General features: G+C 44.3%; 1 protein-coding gene across 4 annotated transcripts in view; it reads right to left on the reverse strand.

Moving 5' to 3' along the window:
- Nucleotides 1-19,882, reverse strand: part of Fat3 (FAT atypical cadherin 3) — a 456,579-nt gene that overhangs the window by 37,010 nt on the left and 399,687 nt on the right. For all 4 annotated transcript variants that reach the window (XM_032911177.1, XM_032911175.1, XM_032911176.1 and 1 more), the window contains 6 exons: nucleotides 15,985-16,374; nucleotides 14,353-14,567; nucleotides 13,314-13,451; nucleotides 12,342-12,485; nucleotides 9,296-9,493; nucleotides 6,321-7,119 (listed from right to left, as the gene is read on the reverse strand). In XM_032911177.1, coding sequence (XP_032767068.1) covers nucleotides 6,321-7,119; nucleotides 9,296-9,493; nucleotides 12,342-12,485; nucleotides 13,314-13,451; nucleotides 14,353-14,567; nucleotides 15,985-16,374 — 1,884 coding nt within the window. The remainder of the gene's footprint in view (nucleotides 1-6,320; nucleotides 7,120-9,295; nucleotides 9,494-12,341; nucleotides 12,486-13,313; nucleotides 13,452-14,352; nucleotides 14,568-15,984; nucleotides 16,375-19,882) is intronic.

Below are 19,882 nucleotides of genomic sequence, written 5' to 3' on the forward strand. Positions count from 1 at the left end.
TTTAGGCTTCATGGGATAAAGCCTTTGTCAGTCTACTTCACCACGCATCTTCACACCCAGCCCAAAGCTGCAGCCTTTTCTCTTCACTGCTTTCTTTGCTCAACATGTATTTCTGATTGGCGAAATCCCACAATTACAAACTTCACTGCTTTCAGTATATATATTTTTCTTTTTTGAATTCCTCCAGCTAAAATCGACACTTTCCTCCTTTATATCTCCTCTGTGCCCCAATTATGCACTCTCTTGATCTTGGTGGTATGCAATTGTTTATGTCAAGGAGCAAGGAACACTGGTGTTTGGCTGAGAAAAGAGGACCAGAGGAATCATAATCATTCTCCTTAGCAGGCTGTACAGGAGGAATGAACCGGCCAGGCTCTGAGTGTATAAAGGCTGAAGCTGTGTGATGTAATAAAATGGACTTGGGTGTAGTGGCGTTTAATCATCTGGAGAGACCCTGGGCTCATCCTAAAACTTTAGCTGAATTTCCATACCAGGGATGAAGCAGACAGGATGTCTGTGGTGGTGGGAGGCTGGGCTGGGTGGCCTCCAAGTTCCTTCCACAGTCACACAGAGGTAAAGAGGTACTACAGCTAACAAACACTTCCAGTAAGATGATCAGATCGGAATCATCTTGGTTCAGCCATTTATGAGATCTGCAGCTGTGTGCCTGTCAGCTGAGGTTTCCAAGGTTTGGTTTCTTCAAGTTTTGAAGAAAGTTGATGTTAACTCCTTTATAGGGTCACAGAGAGTGTTCAGTGTAATTCTAATAGTATGAAATGGAATCGGAAACTGGTTATAGACCAACAAGTATTAATTCTTTGTCTATCCCTGCTGCGATCTGTGGGTGAACTGTACACTTCTTCATTTCCATGCCTTGGCTCTCAGTCTTCATTTGGAACCCTCCCCTGTGGCCTCCTACCTAACTCTAGGCGTCCTGCCAGACCTGCTCAGGTCCCAGTGAGGCAGGACAGAAAGACGGGAGAATGAAAAGGGCCTTGGATGAAAAAGAAACCTTTCAGTCCAGAGTCTGGTTAAAGCCTCTTGCCAGGTAACAATCAAAAATTCTAGCACAAGCAATAACCACTGTAGAGACTGTCTGCGTAGAGACATTATTTCTTTTAAGAATATTAAAATAAACTAAGCTTAAGGCCTGAGTACCTATGACCTCTAGAGGGTTGTGCCCTCTTCTGCATATTTATTAAGAATCTCCCAAACGAGCAGATTGACTTTGCTTATGGCATGCGAGGACACCTCAATTTCCTGCGTCTTTGGGATCTAGAGTTTTATCTAAGTAACTGCAATCCTGTCAGATAAGCCTCAAGAACCACCCTGTTATCTCTTTAAATTCCTTAAGCAGTCTTTCAACCACACTAACTTCAAAAACTCAAATTCTGTTTATGATCGTAAGAAAGATAAGAAAAAGTGACTGACTGTCCTTTGTGAAGCCCGCACCTAAGCTTTCGGCTCTCACTCTCTTCTTGTGTGCCTCTCTACTAATCCGCGAGCTTAAGATCCACGTCAAATCCTTCTTCATAAACCCCGCCTACACACTCATAATTGCTCTTCGTGAATTCATTTCAGGGGTTATCCCAATGGAGATGAGGTGAGGGAACTCCTCAGGTTACCCATCCCTACCACGGATGACATCACCACCTTCAGTGCCTAGGTGCTGCTCTCCAGGGCGGGGAGTGTCTGTCCTCCCTTGCTGATGGAGGGCATGGCCACTGTCCCTCTCATCTATGTAGCAGTGTCATTCACAGAAACATCCCATGCATTTAACAGCCCTCTACTTTTCATCCTTTGTTTCTTATTTGAATAAATATGCCAAATAGGCAGCCACTGCTGCTGCCATGGCTTCTGTAAATACACTGGCTTTAAATGCTGATGGTTACCTCGGGAGCCTATTCTAGACAAGCATGTCCTTTTTGATATATTTCTATTTCATATTTTTTGAGCGGCTAATGAAAAATTTAAACTGAGGATAATCAGTATAGTCTCCTGAGTTGTTTTGACGTTCCTTGCTTTTGCTTACCCATGAGAGGTCTGTGACATCTATCACTCCCCATTAAACTTGCTGTCAGACTTCCTGACTGGCGTGACAGTGCTCATTGACTACTCGGGAGTTCACAGAGAGTCATCTCAGGACATCAGAACCCTGCATCTCTTTAATTCTGTTAAAAGAAGCTGTTTCATGGTGCCTGGGACTTAATGAGCTTACTTGGCAGTGAGATCCACGTTGGGTTTCACTTGTTAGCACAACTCAGCACTTTGGTTCAAGATGCTAATGATGATAATTGGACCCAAAAATCTGCATGAGAAAAAGATGAGCCTGAAGTTGGGAGGGGGCGTGGAGTACCGAGGCCAACTCTGTATAAACATCACTATATAGCCCCAAATGATCACTACATTCATTTATCACGTTAATTATTCCACCAAGTGTTGGGAAAGACCATTTAATGGATCTGTCAGCCTCCCAGGATAAACAGAACAGCCACAGTAGTGTGGGAGTTAGTCTCTCTCTCTCTCTCTCTCTCTCTCTCTCTCTCTCTCTCTCTCTGTCTCTCTCTCTCTCTCTCTCTCTCTGTGCGTGTGTGTTGGGGAGAGGGATGTCTGTCAAATTCAGTGTCCTTGGTTTCTAAGAAATGAAAAGCTGCGTTAATAGCACCTGCTCCCATTTTACCTTCCTTTATTCTTACTTAAAGGACACTTTGGAGGAACTGAGAGGGACAATAGCTTGTCCCGGAGCCTGAAGGAGACTTGATTCTTCTTCTACTTGTGACATTCCTCCATGTTTGGTTTCCTGCCTCAGCAACAGAGGGACAAGTGTTGATAAAGTCGTGTAACCCAAGCATTTTTCCCATTTCCCAGGCCTGAGTGTGAGGCTTGGAACTTGAAGCAAGGCGGTTACAAACTGTGTCTGAGAGATCTCTCTTCCTGGGACCACGCTACTCTGACAGACCATTCTGCCAGGACATAAGGTTAAGTGAGTGACTTTCATAAAAAGGAGGGACCTTGCGATTACAAAGTAGATGTACACCCCTCGTTTTTTGTTTTTGTTTTTGTTTTTTTTTTTTTTGGTTACTTTGACAAAATACCTGAGTGAATGGAGCTCTAGCTGAAATGTTTGGTTCTGGTTCCTGGTTTCAAAGCCTTTGATGCTCTGTCAGCTGTCTCCACTGCCTGAGGTAAAGCGGAACATTACAGTGGAAGACAACAGTGGAGCAGGGCTGCTCTCCACAGCACCCAGGAGACAGAGAGACACAGAGAAGTCTTAAAGAACGAGGTACTCTCTTCAAAGGTGTGCCGCACTGACCATCTTATCCATTACAGCTACCTTCTAACAGACGGTTCAACCATGCATTCAACACTGGACTAATTCACAGATGATTCTAGAGCCCACATGGTCCATTCACTACTCCAAAGCACATCAGTGGGGCCAAGGATAAAGAACTTTCCATGGAAACAGGAGGGACTGAATTCAGATCCCCCAAACCCACAAAACAATGCCACAGTACGGAATGCAGTGACATGGAATGACAGAAACAAGCTTGCCAGGTAGATTAGTTAAGTTGTATATGTGTATGTGTGTGTGTGTATACATATGTATATACATATGAATGTATATATATTGAGATCCTGCCTCAATATATAAAGTGCAGAGAGATAGAGAAAGATCTCTGGCATCTGTTTACCATATGTGGGCATACACACAAATGTGTAAATTCATGTACAAAATATACACATTTCACACACATTAAAAAAAATTCTACCAGCAGAAACCAAGCCTTTGACACACGGGATACAGTTCCTGATCTTTGTACTGAACCAGCACGCAGTCTCACTGTGATCCTGGGTGGGACACATGAGGTTATCCTTGCGTTGTGTGCTGAAGTTGAGGTTGGGCCAGATAATATATTCAGCTCTCTTTACTACTGCTTTTTAGAAGGATGATTTAAAACTGAGGACTTTCCTTAGTTTCAGTAGAGCGAGGTTTAATACATACGCAGAAGGGTTCTTCTTGCCTATCCAAGGGTCGAATCACAGCAATCACAGCATCCTAGATTTACTGAGAGTAGAATTTAAGGGGAATATAAAAATCCTGGGTAGGGAAATTACCTTGAAACACTGCATTTAGAATTCCAGAATAATATACAAGCCACAGAGCAAGTCTTTGCACTAAAATAATAAGCAATCAAACAGGTAAATAAATAAGAATCCACAATGTTTTTCCCCCGTAAAGACACTGCTAAGCCAGCTCGCTCACTTCTCTTGAACTCACATTAGCATCTGCAAAGCCCCCACATCACAAAAGGCGCCCTTGGCTGCAGGGGGGATGCTGTTTTCTCTCCCTGAGCTTCTTACAGCAGGGAGGGGCTTGCAAGCCAGCTCAGCGTCACTGGTTCTGGAAGACGCTGTGCGCTTTGCGTTTGGAATCCTCACTGTCTAGAACATTGCTGCCTCGAAGTATTTTTATTTTCTCTGAGTTCTCAGGGTACAAGGATTGATGCGATTCTATAGTTTCCCCTGCAGAGTTTGCCCTGTCCTATCCTGAACTCCTCCTGAACCCTGCTGTGAATCACTACATGGCTTCTCTAGCACAGCTTTGGTGCATAAATCAGTTTGTCTGCAAAGGACATCTAGACAAGGCCCGGACAGCTGGCATTCATAAATTGTTCATGGTGGCATCTGCCAGAAATGCATTTCACCTATCGTGCTTGTGCTGAATTACTTTGCAACTAAGGTGCATATGTCACAGGTCTGGCCCTCTCTGCCGTCCACTTGATGAAAATGCAAACCAAAGTCACTAGTACCAGAGGGCAAACGCCTCTTCTTCTAGGAAGCTCTGATGCAGACAAAGTGCCTCCTGCAGGGGGTTGAGGTCCCTAGGTCTTCCCTTTGATAAGCGCGTTTTCTAAACTGCAACCAAAATCCTGCCTCAAAAAAAGAGGGCAGAGTTGCTGCCTGTTCTCAGCTACGACAGGGACGGTTTATAAATGGCATCCCTTCTGGCCACAGTCTCTGTGGACCAAGTTTGCGTTGGATAGAGTAACTCCCGTATGCTTTTCTTAGAGCAGGGCTGTAAATTTATGGTTCCCAAGTCAAAGAGAGAAAAGAAGGGCAGAGAGAGCAATTCTTCTCACTGATTACTGGGGGCCTGTGACTGTACAGTTATGACCTTTGACCAGCCAAGGTCAAGGTTCAATGACAAACAGGAAGCTTCGTCTCTGCAGCTCTGAGGTCAGCCTGCGCCTTGACTGTGCTCTCAGACATCTGGCCTGTTTTTTATGGAGTCAAATGTGCTGCTGTTACCCTCTACTACAGCTTCCTAACTCCTGTCCCATCAGCAGGCTCTCGCCTGTCCACTCTGCACCCTTTGTAAAGGATGTCAACTACCCCATCACCTTTTTCCTTCTTATCAGTCCACAGCTCCTGCTACCCCAGGGTCATTTCTAATTCTTCATCCTAGCTAATAGTCTTGGTTGTACATAGCCCTCTCTGGTCTCATTTGTCATGGCTGCCACTTCCTACCAGCGAAAGAAGAGCTTTCATTTTCACTGGGGGTGGGTTCCTCTCTCATCCTTTAAGCTTTTCTCTCCTCAGGCAAGTCCTTCTCTCATCCCTACCTGAGTTAATCTCAGCCTACAGGTTGCTGCCTCTCACTGAGCCTGCTGCAGGGCCTTACACTCCAAATAAGATCAAAGCAAGTGGAACATTGGTGTGCTACATTTCGGGCACCAGCAGCTCCACACGCACAATGACACTGACGGGCACTTGGAAGTGGCTGTCCCTCACAGACTAAGGCAAAGCCCCATGACTGTGATGGCCAACCGGTCATATTTCCTGCTTCTTCTACATCCCCGGCATCCATCCTAGAAATTGGGCATGTGAGCATTACTATTTAGTTGAATGAATGCAAAAGTGGCATTTCAGAGTTAGGAAGTATGAGGATTAATCTTTATTGTCTGCTCTATTAGTTTTAGCGTCATCACAGAAGTACCCATGAGTGTATCGGTAGAGTTGTTCCTGGAAACGTTTAATTGATCAGGAAGACCCACTGTGAATGCATGCAGCATCACCTGATGGTCTGGGGCCCTGGACTGAATAAAATAAAGGGAAATAGTGGGGCACTAGTATTCCTCACTCTTTGCTTTATGACTCCAGGTACATATGAAACCAAATGCATCAACTTCCCACTACTATGACTTCCCTGCAAGGACAGACTACCCCTTCAAACTCTGACCTTCTCCGGGTGCTTTTGTCAGGTAGCAGCCATGATAAAAATAACCAATGTAGGAAGAGATCCATTTAGCTGAACCTACCATTACATGTGCAGCGCACGTTCCTATAGAAACGTGGACACACGAAGCTGATGCGAGCCGTGCTGTAGGTCATGAGTGCGTGGGAATCCAGTGACAAGCCCTGCTCACAGTGCTGCTCCTGACAGTCCAATCCCGAGCAGTTCTTTTCCAAGATGGCTGCTATATGCATGACGTTCTCCAGGTGTCTCCTGGCGTTGGACAACTTCTGGATCAGGTAGGCTGGTTTGTAGAACTCGCTGCTGTGCATCTCCACAGCAAACAGCATGTCCAGCTGGTTAGTGCCCACCACGGGTTGGATGCTGATGATGCGCAGGCTGTCCTGCTTCTGGGTGAGGACCGCATTCCGCAGAATGCGCCGGAAGCCGTGCATGTGCAGCCCCACGAAGTCCTCGGGAGACACATTCTCAAAGCGAATTGTGACGGTGTTTTGCAGCATCTCGTGCACCAGTTGCTCCACGTGTACAACGACATCGATGGGCACTTGGAAGCGGCCATCACTCACAGACACATTCAGGACATACTTCCCACTGTCCAGGCCTCCCAGAGCAATGATTTTTCCATCGTGACTGTTCACTTTGAACAGACTCTTCTGTTCTGATTTCAGGGCAAACGTCAGCACATCATACATGTCCTGATCCGTGGCGTGGATTTTTCCAATGACCCCACCAGGAAAATCATCCTCCATGGTGACGATGAAAATTTCCAGAGGGATGGCTGTGGGTTTGTGGGTGCTTTCCTCAATGACCCGGACACGGATGTAGGTGTGGGAAACTTGCTGTGGTTTTCCTGAGTCTTTTGCCTGGGGACAACAAGAAGAGGACAAACAAGGAGTTAATAATAATTAAAACATCACCCTGTGACAGTGTCTGCGTCTTCTATCAGATTCAAGTCCTCCTTCATCCCTTGTCATTATTCCGAAACTCGTTGAGGATGGGCATTTAGGTAGGAGTGGCTTATCACCTTCAGTCATTCTCTGGGTACTGTATTATGGGCAAGAAAATGTGTTAACACAATAAAGCCAGTGGGGGTGGGTCATGAGTACTACAAGACACAGCACGCCCACAGCAAACTTGCTTTGTTTTCATTTTGGACAGAAAGCAGAGGAAAATCTCTCTTAAATGATGTTCCCATTCAGAGAGAGAATCTTTATTTTCTGTTGGATTCTTTCCTTTTGCCAGGACCAGGGGACATATTTTGGCACACAGAACAAATGCCATTAGTTAAATGAGAATTACATCATAGTAAGCTTTAGAGTACAAAAGATGATGCACCAGAGGGGAAGTAGGCAGCTTGAAAAACCCCTTTCTCTCTTAAAAGAGGGACTGATGGCATGGTCACTGTGAGGACAGACCTTTAATGAACAACCATCATGCCTGGTGAAGGAGTCAGTGGTGTCATGTTCCAGAATAAAGTCAGGTCCTTGTGGACCAGATTCACAGGGATCCAGTGACCCTGCTGACAGAGCTAGAGCATAGGACCTGTGTCCTCAAGTGCAGACAGTTATGGGAAGCCAGGCTTCCTTTTGTATCTCAGCATTGTACACAGTCCATTTGTGGTTTTGAGTAAGCTATGTGAATTCTCTAAGCTTTTGCACCCTTACCATGAGCATGACAATAATATTGGCCCTTGGGGTTCTCGTGAGAATTAAAAGCCCAGGTGTCACCCATAGGAATCCTTAGCATGTAATTGTGCATATGGTTACTGTTATTTGTGACATGAGCATCAAGAGATCCTGAAATGGAGACTCCCGAAAGTGGAAGGGAGCTTGGCGAATTAGGTTGAGCTTGATGTCAAACTGTGGATACCTCAAACGATACTGATGCGTTTGAATTTCACAGGTCTGCTAGAGGTTTCCCACCCCCATGCTACAGGACAGAGAAGTATCAGAGGGGCATGAGTCATTGGACAGAAGGTGGCGGGACAGTGACTCTGTACCAGCGAAAGTGGGTGTTTCCTCTGAGGGAAGCAGAAGGCTTACTGTGGGAGGTGTGATGTGTACTCTCTAGAGGATGGATAGGTTGTGCAGAGAACTCCGCTAGGGATCTAAGACGACATTAAAAATTCCCCTTGTGCCTGGAGTTTATGTCTGTGATATGACATTATTTAAATACTTGGACAAAGGGTCTCTACTGGAGAGGTCACAGATGCACTCAGAACCAGTATTTTCTAATTAGTTTGGGAATAGAAGAGGACAAGCTTTTGCTCATCTAAAGATGACAATTAGTTCAACACTGTGTGAGTACGGAGACTCACGGTGCCACCATGAGCCACCCTTCACAGTGGCCAGGCATCTTTCTGTGGCTGACAGTGGGTTGAAACATCATCCAGTCTTATGGCTGAATTGGAAATCTTGCCATAGGCAAAGTCACAGAAACTCCATGGTTTTGATCGGTGACAGCTCCTTTTCCTGACCTTTGCTCACCTGTCATTTTTGCATTCCTTGTGCTGTTTTTTTTTTTTTGTCTGTCACACAGGTCATTGAACTTGAAAGATTGGGGTACAGGGAAGCCAGTGTCATCTGAGTCCCTGGTTCACTGGGGGAAGGGATTTCTAGCAGAGGCCATGCCACGGCCAAGTCTTTTCTGACAGTGATTGACATCCTCCCTCAGTGAGGAGTGGCAGACACCAGTTAGCACACCGGAAGCACAGGTAGGAGTCAGTTGGAACCCCAGGACTTACTACCGTACACACTGACATCTCCCCCAACTCTTCACCCCCCAAGAACAACCTCTTCAGCCAAGAAACGTCCATGCTGAGCATTGATCACTCTTCTTTCCTGCTTAGTTTTACATGCATTTCATATACAGAAGCTATCTTTTTGGTAAGAAATGGAATTCGGGGTTAGAAGAGGAACTTTCCTTCACTATCATGAGATATGCTGACTTAGTGAACAAAGGGGAAAAAACCAACCAAAAGGCAGAAGGACAGACATGGAAGAAAGCAGCACCCAGTGCGGACAGACAGCAGAGCTGTACCTGGATGCACAGTAGGTATTCTGGGGACTCCATGTGACGGAAGACCACTGCTGACCGAAGGATCCCATGGGAGTCCAGCATGAACTCCTCATCTTCATTTCCCGACAAAATAGAGAAGGAAAAGGGAGGCCCATTGTGAAAGGAGTCTCTGTCTGTCACCACAAGCTGTAAGATGCTGGTACCCACTGGCTTATTTTCCTGTATAAAGGAGTGTTATAAAAAGGAAGTTAAAATTATACCTCTCATCACATTAAAAGAAATCATTACAGGCTGGGAGTGCCAAGCCAGAACACCAGGCATTTGGCAGAAGGAATCCCCTGGTATTTAATGTGTCTACTGAAAACAGGCTGGAGTTTCAAGCATCTTCCTTCCCATCGTTAGCAGCTTCCTCACAGCTGTGTCAGGAGACCGTACCCTCTTCAGATGATAAAACAGGCCTTTGACTGAATGCGTTCCTGGGTCCAAAGGTACAACCAAGTCCCACCTGTCTGTCACTTTCAGCACTGAGCTACAGGAATCTGTGAGCAACACTTCCTGTGTGTGAAGGTGGAAATCCACCCAGGGCCAGAAAGCATCACCCTGCTGGGATGGGAAGATGGGTCCTCATACTGGTTAAAATGTGGTTAAATGTAGACCTAACACCGTAATACAATGTCACACCAGACATTTGGAAAGGGGGGGATGCATATAAGCAACCTTCCAGTAAATATGCAACACCAAATGGGCTCTTCACCTCACAACACAGTTGTGCAATGTTCCTCTAGGGGAAAGAAAGTAGACAGCGCATTTATCAAAATGAGAAGGGACGACTTTAGCAGCCATTTTGGAGACATGGCTCAAAACAGGAACATGATGGTAGGTCATACCTACTTTTTGGGTCAAAGTTTATCTTCTTCACTTTGGAAGCATCAGATGAAGTTTTCTGTAGATAGGATCAATATTGATTTTCTCAATCCTCTGTGTAATGGTTTAGCCTTAGAATAGTTTGGGCTGATGCCAGATTTCTTATTTAGCTTGTGGATGACCAGCTTTAGGATTTATTATGGTATGAAAATGAAACATATTCCAGAGATGAGGACAATGATATATGATGCTAGGGGACCAGCAAGGTTCATATGCTGAAATAGTTTATGATAACCGTGTATAGCTGAGCATGGTGGCTCGCATTATACGTCAGGAGTACATAGTGAGACCCTGTCTCAAAAATTAAAGAATAAAAAATTTAAAATTGAGGAAAAAAAACAGAGAAAAAGATAACCAGGCTTTAAGGTAAACCCATTATTCTGGGTGTGAAAGGAGAGGCAGTCTCGTAAAAGGACTAGGAGAGAATCCCAGAGGTTTCTGTTCTGCCACATGCCTTTGCCTTCCTGCGTAGTTATCAAGCCCCAGGCACCACCTCCCTTTGGAGCCCACCGTGGGACCATGTCATCCAGTGAAGATTTACTACTGTACACAGACAACATACTCAGCACTGCACAAAACAGAAGATTTATTGATTTGTTTGCTCATTCTCTGAGGGCCATTTCCTCCACAGAAAAAAGCCGAAAGAGTGAGTGAATGTGTGTCCTTGGGGTCATTGTCTAAGAAGGAAGGGTGTGAAATTACAGACAAGCCCAGCCTGCAGAGGGAGGGGTCCTGACCATGTGCTCTCAGTGCTGACTTCCGTACCTGCAAACGGTCTGTCCAGCTGAAGGAAACATGTCATAAAACTGTATGCTGACCCCACAACCACAGAAATCTAAGAGACAGGGGAGGAGGTGCAGGGAATGAAGGCAGGGGAGCCATCACATGCATGGCTGCTGGCAGCAGCAGAGGAAAGGAAACTTATATTTTCTCCAGGAAGGAAGAAGATTGCATCGACAAAGGGGCCAGGGGTGAACAGACAGTGGTTGTGCTTGGTTCATGAACATCTCAGCCTGATTCTCAGATAGTTCAGTGTCAGCGGGGTGAAAGAGGCTACTCGTAGACAGCCATGCTCACAGTCTTCCATCGTATCACAAAGGGCTCACAGAGACCTAACCACTCTCCTTTTGCTCCTTCACAAAGCCCCTGGCAGTACCTGAGAGCCACTGCATAAGATACAAGCCACGTTTCCAGAATTCCTATGTGTCTGTAAGGCATGGAGATCATTTCCGTGTCTCTAAGCCTTCCACGCTTAACCTGGTTCTCCTCATCTTCCTACATGATCTTCCAGCCACCAGCAGAGGAGAGTCAGGTACCTTGTTCACAAGTTAACTTCTGAATAATAAGCTACTGGAGAAATCGGTCACTTTCACTCAAAGTAGAACACCAGCTGTAAGTTACTCTATCCTAATGCCAACTCTAAGGGCAGGTGACTTATAGTCCTAAAGAAATGTCTATGGAAGGTGAATTTTAAGGAGCTCTATCCTGAAGTCTACAGGACGGTTCATATTGATCTCTGTCCTCTGTAAGGAGAGTACAAGGTTTCATAAAGATAGCCTGTAACTGTAGAAAGATTATTCATATATATATTTCCAGTCAAGATGTGCCAGCTGCATAGCTTGAGATGAGAACAGGCGACTGTAGTCCATGGAACATCTAGTGATGAGAACAGGCCGTGTCCATGGAACATCTAATACGTAGAAGAAAAAGTACTCAATCACTCTTCAACAGTTGTGGTGGAAAGACAGTTTATTTTCACACCCTCCCTAGGAATAGACAAGTTGGTATTATATACTAATTACCACAGGCTGATACTAGGTCTCAATACCATGGTGCTAAGAGATACTCTTGAGGTGCTGTAAGTGTCCTCATAGAAGAGCTCACAGGAGCATGTTTGTCTTTTCTGCCAAGTGGGAACACAGCTAGCAGTCACCATTATGAGCTGAAAGAGAACCCCTGCCTGATACAAACTCTGTGGAAGCCTCCATCTTGATGGTCTCAGCCTCTGAAACTCTTGGCTGTAAACTCCAGCTGTTAGAGACTCCTACTCTGAGTTAGTCTGTAGAGAAGACCCTACCCAGAAGCCAGAGCAGAGGAGGAGGCTGAGCCACCCAGGTAGTCCCCGCAGGCAGGATTTGCTTACCTGGATCACGGCAGTGTAGTTGGCAGGTGTAAACACTGGACTATTGTCGTTCACATCAGAAATATCAATGTTGACAGTTGTCGTTGAGGACATTGCAGGAATGCCACTATCTACTGCCTGGATGAGCAGGGAGTATCCTGACACCTGCCAAGGCATAGAGGTGGCAATAAGGGACTGCAGTACCTCCTATCTTCTGCACATGCTCAGATAACCTGCAATCCCTGCCTTATCAATTTCACTCCTATTTTGTAGACATGTGTACCATCAACACATGGGGCTGACCTATGTATTGCAGGGTCTTTAGAATTTTCCCAACCTTTGCCTACTAGGACACAATATCACACTCCAGCTACTTATGCCAACCAAACAGTGCAGCCCAGCATTTCCAGATTTCCCTGAGGGGAGGAGCCTCTGCTTTCAAGGCTCTGCCTGAGCCTTTGTTCAATACAGTTGGTCACCACTGATCTATAGGGCTCATTTTGATTCCTGGGAGAGGGGGCTCTATTACCTAGAAGATCCAATCTTCTGAGTGTTGTTGCTATAAATTTCATTTCTGTATTTAATTCATCTTTGAAAAATATGTTTTGGTGAAGAACGGCAGTGTTTAGAAATTAACTCAATCTCAGACAAAGGAATTTTCTGAATCATTCTTTTCCTAGCATGCCTTCAGGGGATCTTTCCTGACAAGCTCCCTTCTGCTGAAGTTGCTAATGAAGCCAGGGCACACATCCTGTTGAAGGTGTTTTCCTTTGACTCATGAAGGACTGAAGTTCAAACTATGCAGAAAGTTACAAATTTGTATTTTTCTCTAAGATCCCCAGCATCTGCCAAAAGCTATTATCCATAGAAATTCTTTCAAGAGTCCAACCAAAATATCTACCTGCATTTCATTACTACTCACTTGGAGCCTGTGCCCATGAGTCCAGTGATGGCGTTGGTGTGGATGGTAAGGGGTCATCTAAATTTACTCACCCGCTCCCGGTCCAGTTTCTTCTTAACTTTCACAAGTCCCAAGATGGGATCGACAGCAAATTCATTGTCCCTATCTCCACCCACGATGGAAAACCGAATCTGTCCATTAGGCTTGCTATCCACATCTTCTGCTATCAGCTTCATAGAAAAGAAACAAAACAAAGACAAGGTTGGATACAAGAGAGAGACAAAAGGTTGATGCTTTGGGCCTCTGCCTGATGGTGTTCTGGGACCCTTGCCCATGATAAGACCCTGGTGGAGGAGGCGATCTATGGGATCAAAAAAGGTAACACTAGCATGGGCAATGACTTTCATTGTTGTCCATGTCTTCTCAGAGCCTGACATCTATTTAGCCTGAAGTTCATCAGGGTTTGAGATAGTGATGATAGCCCCAGGCTAACTGGCAGGGTTGATTCCATGACCTCTTTACAGTTCTACAAGTAATGTTCTCAGCCACTAGTGATGGTTCTGTTTCATTGTCAGTGTGACTGGATTGGGAGTCCCAGCTCTGAGGACTATGTGAGTGTTTCCAGAGAGACTTAACTGTAGAAAGACACATGTCGAATATCCATGGCATCAACCCTTTGAGTTGGGGCCCTGGACTGAATAGAAAAGGAGAATCATTTTCTTGGTTCCATACAGAAACTTAGTGGAGTACCTCTGCTTTCTGACTGTCAACAATCATGTGACCAGGCCCATACTCCTGTCCCCATGCCTTTTCACTGTATTCCCTCTTCAGTCATGGGCTTTGTTCTTGCTCATCCTTTCAGTGTTTCTGTGCAAACCCCCATTCCCCAGGGCAAATATACTCAATGTATTTCCTCATTAGTTACAGCTCAGTTGTTCTGTAGTCATGAATTAGCTGCCTTGGACCAGGAGGTGTGATCTTTAAAGGTCCACCCTTGTGTTTTCTTTAGAAGAGTGTACTACTGTAAGAGAAGCAATTGCTAGTAATTTATACTTTTATATAAATTAATCTGTAGAATTTTTTGTAATACATAAACCAGAGAAAGAACTATTGAAAGCCCCTGGCACCTACCAGAATGACAGAGTCCCCCTCTAAGGCGTCCTCACTGATGACAGCACTGTAGACATCTTGGCTGAACCGAGGAGGGTTATCATTCACATCTGTGAGGTCGATGCTGACAGTGGCTGCAGTGCTGAGGGCTGGGGTGCCTCCATCTTTAGCTTCCACCACAAGGTAAAATCTTTTGCACATTTCGTAGTCCAGCGCTTCCAAGACAGAAATACCCCCTTTGAAGGAAAATAGGTAACTTTATATTTTGTTAGAGGACAACCCGGGTCAGTTACTCTGTAGGCACAGTGTTGTTTACATCATATGTAGCCAAGTTTACGAGTTTGAGAGTTTGTTTATTGAGGCCGTAAGAACAGTCTAGAAGTCTGCTTATCACCATCAGTTAAAGCAGAGCGATCAACTAGACACACTTCTAAAGTCATGAACGGTGTTTGCAGGTTTCCATGATAATTCTGAACATCTTTCAGGCAACATGGAAGTCTCTGCTTGTGAAGCTAGAGAGCTGGGCAGGGACAAGCAACCTGAGGAGTGTCTCTAGAGCTACTGAGTGGACCCCAGGGAAGGAGAACAAATGATGTGTAGATATGATCAGAGGGCAGTGTCCCTGTCATCAAGTAATCACCCACAGCCGACATGTGATTGAATTAAGCACACAGCTGCCTTGCCAATTTATAATGGAGCCATCTTAATCTATTATCCACAGAGGCCAAGACATGGGGGAATCTCAAGGCAGGATGACGTGAAGTATAAAGGAGCTGCCTGGAAATCAAACAACCCCACAGTGTCCATACACACATAGCCTAGGTGATCCTACCGTAATGTCATTTAAACTAAGCAAGCAGAACAAAAGAAGGCTGCTAGTTGAGGTCAATGCATAAGTAAGCTGGGCTCTGAGAACTGGCCCAGCCCACCACACCTTCCTTATTCCAGCATTGTCTGTTAGTGACAATGCTGTGTGCAATGCAGTGTTCAATGCTCTCAAGCTGGTAGCTACTCATTGTGCCCACAGAACAGTTGCTAGGTTTTATCTTCCTCTCACTTGGAAAACAATTATTAGTACAAACTAATCATATCCAGTCAGAAATCCAATCTAGGTTAAGACTGCCAATAGGCTCCTTCAAATTATGGTGGAAACAGAAATCGAGCCCAGTTGGATCCATAATTGAGTTTTCTGAGCACTGACTAGTCCTGGAGCTTTGCCTTGGCAGTTTAGTTTCACAGTGCCAAATTTAAACTATCCTTAGCTATCTCCCCATGGTGGTCACCTACAACGGTTGGAGCTGGACAGAACAAAGCTAGTGCTTGTCTTAATGAGTAGATTCCACATACAGTTTAACTTGAAGTAATAGCCTTAATATATAAACACTTTCTGCTGGGAGATCTGCTAATGCAGCCCCTCAATCAATATTGCTTTCTTTTACTCAAGGGTACATATAGCACCTATATCTCTTACATTTGTACACAGTAGTTATGTTGTGACAGGGTTAGAGCATGCATTCCTGAGTTGGAAAGACTATTGGTAGGAACAGGGTGCTGAGGTCTACATGAAGCCCCTGTTGGGGAGGAAGGGGAACAAGGTCCCACCAAGAATGGTAACTGGGGTTGGAGAATGAACAGGAAATGTTATTTACCCACCTGTCTTTGGGTTGATCCTAAATTTCCCTTGTTCATTCCCAGACCGGATGAGGTAAGTTATCTCAGCATTTGTGCCAATATCTTTGCTGGTGGCAAAAACAGACAGGACTTGGGTGCCAAGGGAAGTGTCCTCAGGCACTGTTACCAGGTAGTCCCTCCTCTCAAATACAGGGGGGTTGTCATTAATGTCCAGGACAGTGATGGTGACCGAGGTGAGAGAGGAGAGGGACTGTCCAGGACTCTGGTCTATGGCCCGCACACTGATGTTATAGGACGACTGCTGCTCTCGATCTAGAGGCTGTTCCAGAACGATGACACCAGAGGAGCTGTCGATGGAGAAGACTCCACTGGCTGAGTCCTCCAGGGAATACACAACCTTCCTGTTGATGCCTACAAAAGAATGCGGAGACAAGAACATAGGACAAAGATATCGTGCTTTCCTGACTCATGAAAACCATCCTCCCAAGAAAAAGTCACTGTAGAAATAGCTTGACCTTACAGAAATGCAGTCTTCAGTTTACAAAATATATAATGAAATTAAAACTGTGAAATTGATAGCAAATGCCATAATTCTTTGGTTATTGTTAATATAAAACCGCCTTCACATTAATTTTCCCTGAGCAAAATTCAGATGCCACTAGATGTAGATAGCAAGGTAGCCCAAAGAAAAGCAGACAATAATTAACTAATCACTTCCCCATGCATTCATTGAGAATCAACCAACTACTTCAGGAGCTGATCGGGGTTCTAGCCACAGACGAGAGTCTGAAATCACTTGACAGTGTTGACAGGGGAATCATGGGTCATGCCTTGGGCATGAACAGGATTTTTCCAGATACTGCTCATTAACAAGTTGTAGGCTAACAATAACACAGGCATTATTCAGTGTCTCCCCCCACCTCGAATATGGGCATTGCATAAAGGCAGCTTGAGCAAGGGTCCATATTGGTAATGATTAGCAAGCACTGAATTCCATCTCTTCTGGGTACCAGGAGGTAGCAAGGGAGGAATGTGAGTTGTTGAACTTGGAGGTGGCAAGGAAGAAATCCTTTCTGATGGTGGGGCTGGCAGCACATGGGATACCACAATAGATAGGCTTCAACTATGACTTTTCAATGTATTCTGAGCAGCTGGAAGAGGGAGTTAGTTCTCCCATTGTTGAGATGGGGACAGACATGGGATAATTAGACTTGGGATGAAAAACCAGAATTTTCGTGGTAAGTTGAAGCTGGGCACTTGATATTTAATGAAAATGTTAGATAGAAGACTCTGGAGTTCAGAAAACAAGCTCAAACTGGAGTTATATTTCTGATTATCATCATTTATGACTAATACACAAAATGATGAAAATGTTTGGGGCCATCAGGATCACAGAGGGATAAAAGAACTCTGAGGCCAGCAAAGCTGGGACTCCCTAGCTGAAGGCAATCTGACTCAGTGATCTTAGGATGTGTTTAGCTCTCAAAATGTCATCTTGACATGGACTCAATAAAAGCATATCAGCCAGAAATGTCTACCAACAGATTTATGAGTGATATCTGCCTGAGGTTATCTTCTGTAGACGATTCTAGCTCTTCAAATCGAGTTAGAAAACTAAGAGTTGCTCCAGTATTTAAAATTCATAAGAAGGAAAATAGAATGAATTTATTGGTGGAAACAACTCCATTTTGACCATAAAGGGCTCTCTAAAACAGATTTTAATTTAGTATTTTAATCATTTATATGTATTTGCCTTTTTGTGAGTATGCACAATTTTGTATGGATACCTGTAGAGGCCAGAAGAGGGTGTCAGATCCTCTGCACAATGTGGATTCTGGGAATCTAATTTTGGTCTTTGGCAAAAGCAAGACTATCAGATACTCTTAACTGCTGAGCTATTTCTCTCAGCCCCTATAAATACCGTCAATGAAGAGAGTCATCTGCCAGAGGCCTTTGGCTATGATGACCATCTGCAATGCTGTTTGTGAATTGTGGGGCCTGGAATGCAAGCTTGTCTGGGGGAAGGCGTCATTGTATATTTGCGATCATGACACCTCACCAAGAGGGCAAAGAATTTGGCAGATAAGAGCTGGACATTTTACTTCCCCATGTACTGTTTCCTTTAAGAATAAATTCCCAGCAAACCAATAAAATCAAGTATCTAGAAGGGATGCCATAAATTGCATTGTGTGGCTTTGACTAAAAAGCCTGTGTAGAGGACTTGTTCTTGGTCCCATTCCCAAGAGTCCATTTTTTCCCACCTTATTTTTCATCATCAACTTTCATTTCTGCTGCAAAACAACTATCTTGTTACAAACATCAACCTCCAATATTTGTACTCAGACTAACAGCAAGGCTTTTTCCCTTCCCTTCTTGGGAACTATGGCTTCAGGGATGCCTTCTGGCTGGAAGGGCTACAAGAATAAATTCTCTCAAAGATATTCTTGATGGGATCAGGCAGACATGCGGAAGAGATCAAGCTTGTTCCTTAAAAACAATTGCCTTGCTGGTGTCAGAACAGGTGCTCTGGATGTCGCCTGAGCTGATTCAGTGTTCTCAGGGCACTGTTCAAAGTCATGGGGGGTACAGAAACACATCAGCCAATTACGTGAATACACCACATGGGTTTCCAAATCACACACATTCCCTACAGGTTTGAATTCCTCCCCAGCATATGGTACACAGCTCTTGCCAACAAGAGAAGGAAACAGAAGACATGGAGCCTCTCATGTGAGTATTTGCTGGGAGCTACTAAATGAATTCCACTGGAGCAGGAGCCCAGGGCTGATGGCCTGGCCTGAACCTATCAACATCTATAGACATGAGGGACAACAAGTCCTATTTTCCCTGGATGCCTTGATGAGCATCCTGGAAGTGTTTTGGGAGATCTGCTCTTGTATTTTATCTCTTCAGACCCAAAGGTCAGTTAGGGAGGAAGGCAACCTCTGATTCACTGGTTAAAAACAAATTGAATTAAGAGGGACAAGAAGGAGTGGCTCATAGCAAGGTGAATTGAAATGTGCCTTTAATGGTGGCCTTTTCCTTTATTGGGACAGTTAGTTGACCTATCATTAGAAACAACATGTTCTAGATCTGCAGCTTTCTCCTTCATCCTCCTGGCTACACTCTACCAGTCTAACAGAAGACGCTATTCTCCTAACTCCATGCTGGCCCTGATGGAGGAGAGCTACCTTTACAAGGCTCTTACGAGTAAGACACACTAAGACAAGAGATCAGCTCCAGGCTGATTCTATTCATTTAGATTTGGTGACTTTGTGCCAGGGGAGGCAAGTTTGGCTCCATGTCTGGCAGCTCACAGCTGCCTGTAACTTCAACTCCTAGGAGATCTGATGTCCTCTTTTGGCCTCTGTAGCCACTGAATTCATGTACATATACCCATCACACATAATTAAAATGTAATAAGAATAAATCTTAAAAATAAAGGCAATGCAGAAAAAGCATTTGCACTTAAAAACAGTGGTGAGTTGATGTTAATTCTATGGAAAAGAAAACCTGTACCCTAATTTTCTACAATGGAGACCAACTGAATAAATTATGGCACATTAATATACAAATAGAGTGCATTGTTCAGTGCCATTTAATATAAATGGATAGATGAAATGGAAATTTGTTTATGAGTCAGCATAAAAGTGCAGATTACAAAATAATGTGGAGTTTCTGTTTATTTTTCTGAAGAAAAAGAGCAGAATGGATTCAGTCAAAATGTGAACTATTTTAAAGTTGTTTTCACATTTGCTTAGTCTTCTAGATTTTATACAGTGGGCACATGACACTGTAATATATAAATGAAATGTTAAAAAAGATGCAGTCAGAAAACAATTCTTTAATACTAGTTTTGGAAAGCATCCAAGTTTTCAAGTGATTTTTTCCAGCCCAGTTTTAATTCTTAATGTACATA

The sequence above is a fragment of the Rattus rattus genome, chromosome 8 (assembly GCF_011064425.1).
Source record: "Rattus rattus isolate New Zealand chromosome 8, Rrattus_CSIRO_v1, whole genome shotgun sequence".
NCBI lineage: Eukaryota > Metazoa > Chordata > Mammalia > Rodentia > Muridae > Rattus > Rattus rattus.